At 41.7% G+C, this 5,276-nt stretch overlaps 1 protein-coding gene across 1 annotated transcript in view; it reads left to right on the top strand.

Annotated features, from left to right (window-relative positions):
- The first annotated feature begins 269 nt into the window (after nt 1–269).
- cabp1b (calcium binding protein 1b) overlaps nt 270–5,276 on the top strand; it is a 19,780-nt gene continuing 14,773 nt past the window's right edge. Inside the window, exon 1 of the mRNA XM_046862086.1 lies at nt 270–852. Coding sequence (XP_046718042.1) covers nt 373–852 — 480 coding nt within the window. The 5' untranslated portion in view covers nt 270–372. The remainder of the gene's footprint in view (nt 853–5,276) is intronic.

The raw sequence follows: 5,276 nt of genomic DNA, 5'->3' as shown, positions 1-5,276 counted from the left end.
GCTTTACGGTTATGTCTGATCATCTTCCAGCTGTACATGTACTACATACAGAAATACATGTTATTTTGTTCATTAGTCTGCACCCCACACTGCACCTCTTGTAAATAGCTCAACACTGCGTGGAGGGTGTTTTATACTCCTCATCATAATACAGGGATTCTATTGGAGGAGTGTAGACAGCACTCTCTAACACACACACACACACACACACACACACACACACACTGCACACTCATTCAACACACTTCTGTAGCATACAAAAAACAAGCACACACACACACACACACACACACACACACTCTGTCTCTGTAGATACACTCTGTTACTCACTCACGCACGCACGCGAGGTTAGCGTTGTGAGATCTCAGCTAGATGAAAATGAGCTCGTCGCTTCCCAAGAGCGAATCTACGACAATAATCGGATCCTCCGCTCACCGTCAGCATCAGCATCAGCATCTCCAGCATCCACAGCATCTCCAGCATCAACAGCATCCGCAGCATCACCGGCACACCGGAAACACGGAGCCCGCGGAAGGCGCACGCGGATGCGCCAGTCGCGGCCGTAGGGCTCAGCGCAAGGTGGAGAAAGTGGTGGAGGAGGAGGAGGAGGACACGGCGAGACGCAAGCTGCCGGGTCATGGCCCCAAGAGCGAGAAAAGTCCGAGGCGTTCGGCCATATCCGGATCGTTCTTCCAGCCCAAGGAGAGACCTCAGAGGGGTTCGAACCGAAGCCCAAACCCGAGACCGAGCCCCAACCAGGCGTCCGCGTGCGCAGGGGGGTCGGGGGGACGCACGCGCGCCAAGGCGCCGGACGAGGAGCTGCGCCCGATCATCAAGTCGGTCTTCGGACAGGTAAGGATGCACGGAGGTATTGAACATGCATGCGCGGGGAAAATAAAAAAGTAAAGACGATTACTGCGTTCAACAGGTTTTGCGAAGGTGCGAGGACACACACGCACGTGCACAAGCGCGCGCCCGAGGACGAACGGTGAAAAAATAAGAATAACAAACCCCCACCAAAAAGCACGGGGAGAAAAGGTTTTAGAATTAAAACCTGGGTAGAAGTAACACCTGTGTCAGGGTTGGATGAACTCATGATGATGTTGTTAGATGTGTATTCGGTGTCAGGTGTATATAAGATAATTACAATAACTTTTGGAATTAATTGAACACATATAGCAGTGTGAACATGGAGCCCCAACCAGAACCACCTGCTGGTCCACGAGAATATTTTCGAAACGAATCTTGTTAATGGTGTACAAAAGACCACCAGTGGAGACCCCATGTGTAGAATGAAAAGTATTGTATAGAGTTACTGCTACACAATGGGCAATTTAACAGCTGGTTGAATTGATGGCAGTCTGAACCCCATGTGATCAAAACGTCACAATAACATACAGAATTAATTGTTACAATAAACAGAATGAACTTCAGCTATATTTTAACTCATATACTATAAAATTAATGAATTTAACAGTGCTGAATTTATATAAGCTATAATGCAGACAAGGAGGTGACTGTTGGAGTTAATTGATGACTGTACACACAGCATGATGTGTGTTAACGACACTGTTATACAGAAAGTTTGCTTTATACCATTCTTTATCGTCACTACAGCAGGTGATGATGCTGTGTTTGGGTTGATATATTTTCTGAGGATGAGAAGCACATGATGAATGTGTTGAATAATACAGCGTGGTGTGTGTACATGGTGTGAAATAGACACCACACTGTGACAGTTAACATCCTTCCAAATCCAACGTCCAAAACCCTAAAGCAGGTCATTCTATATCGAGGAACGCTATGGAATTTTTTCCAGGTTTATTCTATATGATTTTTATGACCTTTACATGGTCTTGACTTGGAAATATTCGATCACAGCGTACACACTTCCACTGGTTTACTTTCTCTCACCTGCAGTGCCACAATAACTTATTTTACAAAAACCATGAATATTTTTTTTAATCTTTACTGGTTAAAAAGTCGATTTTTTGTAGATGTGAAACCAATTAAGAGTAAAGTAACTGAATGATTTTTTACATTTTCAGAAATATCAAGAAAAACAATTTATCTATTCTCTCTGTGACATCTGACTTTGCAAATGTGTGAAATCTGCTTCGATTGTGTGTGTGTGTGTGTGTGTGTGTGTGTGTGTGTGTGTGTGTGTGTGTGTGTGTGTGCACCATGACATATAACACACAGTTACATAAAACACAATGCAAAGTGAGGAACCTTTCAAAATCATTTATTTTTTATCAATGAACAAATTGGAAAGTAAATCCACAAAAGAGAAACTTAAATCAAACCATTACTGCATAAATTCCTTTATGTAAACTTGTACATAGTTTTTGAAGGAACTTAGCAGGTAGGTTGATCCAAATGTCTTGCAGAACTAAACACAGATTTGATGTGGATGGAGATGTGGATGGAGGCTCCTCAGATTTTCTCTCTTCATGAAATCCCACACACACTCGATGATGTTGAGATCAGGACTCTGTAGAGGTCAAAACTTTCACTTCCAGGACTCCTTGTTCTTCTCTATGCTGAAGATAATTCCTAATGACATTGGCTGTATGTTTCATTGTCCTGCTGCAGAATAAATTTGGGGCCAATCAGACACCATTAAACCTGACCAAATCTCCAGCTACGTTTGCAGAAGTGCAGCCACAAACTTGCAGAAAACCTCCACCGAGCTTCACAATTGTCTACAGACACTCAGTATTGTATCACTTTCCAGACCTTCAGCAAACAAACTGCATCCTGCTGCAGCAGATATTTCAGGTTTTGACTCATCATTCCAGAGCACATGGTACCATTTTTCTGCCCCCAGTTCAACTGTTTTCATGCAGAATTAAGACTCTTAGCCCGGTTTCCATGGCAGGGGTACATGGATATTTGACTGCAATTCTTCCGCTTAGAGCTTCTGGCCAGACTTCTCCAGACAGTAAATGGGTGCATTAAGTTTCTTGGTGGACCACCAATCTAGGGTCCTTTTCATTGTTTGTTTCTTTGTGCTTTTTCAAAATGGCATAAACAGTCTGCTTTGAAATCTTTGCCTTGGAGAGACGTTGCTGATGCAGTAGAATTACCGTGTGTCGTTGCCCTGGTGTAGGACCTGCGAGAGGAAACAAACAACCTGGTCTTCCACAAGCTCACTTTAATAGCAGAGTTTGGCTGCTCCTCACCCAGTTCCTACAATCTGTTTCTGTTTCACTTAATGAATGGGTTTCAACCTACAGATCATCAGTACCTGCTTGATAGAAATGTAGGTAATAATTCTGATCCTACAAAATGTGCAAAAGTGAGAAGTGAAAGCCAAACAGTGTTTACACCAAATATTAATTTCATTTCTCTTCTGTTCTTTTACTTCATTACAGTTCACACAATTTGACATAACACACAATGATAAAGCAAGATGTAGATCATCTCAGCTCTACAAATGAGATGGTGCCAAATGTTCTCATAAACATGGGAAATCTGACGTACTGTGTGTCCCTGCAAGAGGTTCTACACTTAATATGGGCTAGAAATAACCTTAAATCCAGGTCAGAACTTTAGTTTCACACACACACACACACACACACACACACACACACACACACACACACACTGTAGGCCACTTTGCTCTTCATGATGGAGGTTAATTACGGTGCTGATTGCTGGAGGAGTTTTAATGAGAACATTCGTCTGCTTCATGTCTGTGATGTCGGCGGATTCAGATTTGAGATTTTATTATTTATTTATTATATAAATTCTTTTTATTCAAGTATTTGCTGCATGTTGTCTATATACAGCTGCATGAAGGAATGGATGGAAGGAGTGTATGAAGAAAGAAAAGAAGAAAAGAAGGAAGAATAAATTAATGAATGAAGAAATGGAGGTAGAAAGGAATAAAGGAAAGAATGAATGAATGAATGAATGAATGAATGAATGAATGAATGAATGAATGAATGAAGGAACAAATAAAGGAATTAATCTGTTTCACAAAGGCATCATAGCACAAAAGTAATTATCATTGTTCAAATAAGCATTATATTGAAGAAAATGTTCTCAAGAACTTTCTAACATTACCATGACTTTCAGAAAACAAGCCAGACAACCAGACACAGACAGCCAGACACAGTCAGCCAGACACAGACAGCCAGACACAGACAGCCAGACACAGTCAGCCAGACACAGTCAGCTAGACACAGACAGCCAGATACAGTCAGCCAGTCACAGTCAGCTAGACACAGACAGCCAGACACAGTCAGACACAGTCAGCTAGACACAGTCAGACACAGACAGACAGACAGACAGACAGACATACAGACATACAGACAGAGAGAGAGACAGACAGACAGACAGACAGACAGACAGACAGACAGACAGTTGTCTGAGTGGTTCGCATTGACAGTACACACATTTCAGATTTAATATAATATTTATATATTGTTATTGTATTTCACAATATATAATCAGCCTCATTGTACACAGAGATGCCTTTATGACTACATATGAAGACAGTATACTGAAATTGTGTGTGTGTGTGTGTGTGTGTGTGTGTGTGTGTGTGTGTGTGTGTGTTTTGTATGAAATACGTCTCCACCATTTCCCCCAGCATGCTGTATTTCATATTTCTTTATATAACACAAAGACGTGTGTTAAACCCTGCTGAATTGCTCTCCACTGGGTACGACGCTAAATATAGCCACGTCGTTGCTAACATGAGCGAGCGAGCGATGGAGCACACAGTGGCCGTTATATTTTAATACAAATATTCACACGCCCAAACCTCGGCTCAGCACTGCACAGTGTGTGTGAGATTATGTTCATTATTATCACAGGAGATGTGTGGGGGAGGACGAGCTGAAGGAAGCAGTGCTCACATTCATGTGGGATAAACACTAATCTAACCTGCGTATTCCTCCCTGTTATGTGTGTTTTCTCCCGTGATTCCTGCTAATTTCTAAAATGCCCTCTTTAAAGCAGGGTAAATATTATATGTGCAATATACTATATAATTAATAGTTTGTGAACACCTGATCGTAAGATTATGTGCTTCATTTTAAACATCTCATTCCCATTTAGTCCTTATTTACTGTTATAATAAGCTCCACTCTTCTGAGAAGATGCTCCACTGGATTTTGTGGAGATTTGTGAAGATTTATTTAGCCACAAGGGGGCGATAAAAAGTCAGGTACTGATGTAGGTTGGGTGATCCAGTGTTCACATTCATCCAAAACATGTTCAAGCCTATTGAAGCTCTATAGCAGGAAATGTTGGAGTTGGATTTG

Source organism: Silurus meridionalis, chromosome 11, assembly GCF_014805685.1.
Source record: "Silurus meridionalis isolate SWU-2019-XX chromosome 11, ASM1480568v1, whole genome shotgun sequence".
NCBI classification, from domain to species: domain Eukaryota; kingdom Metazoa; phylum Chordata; class Actinopteri; order Siluriformes; family Siluridae; genus Silurus; species Silurus meridionalis.
The sequence above is the reverse complement of the archived record's forward strand: the minus strand, read 5'-3'. Positions and strand labels throughout refer to the sequence as shown.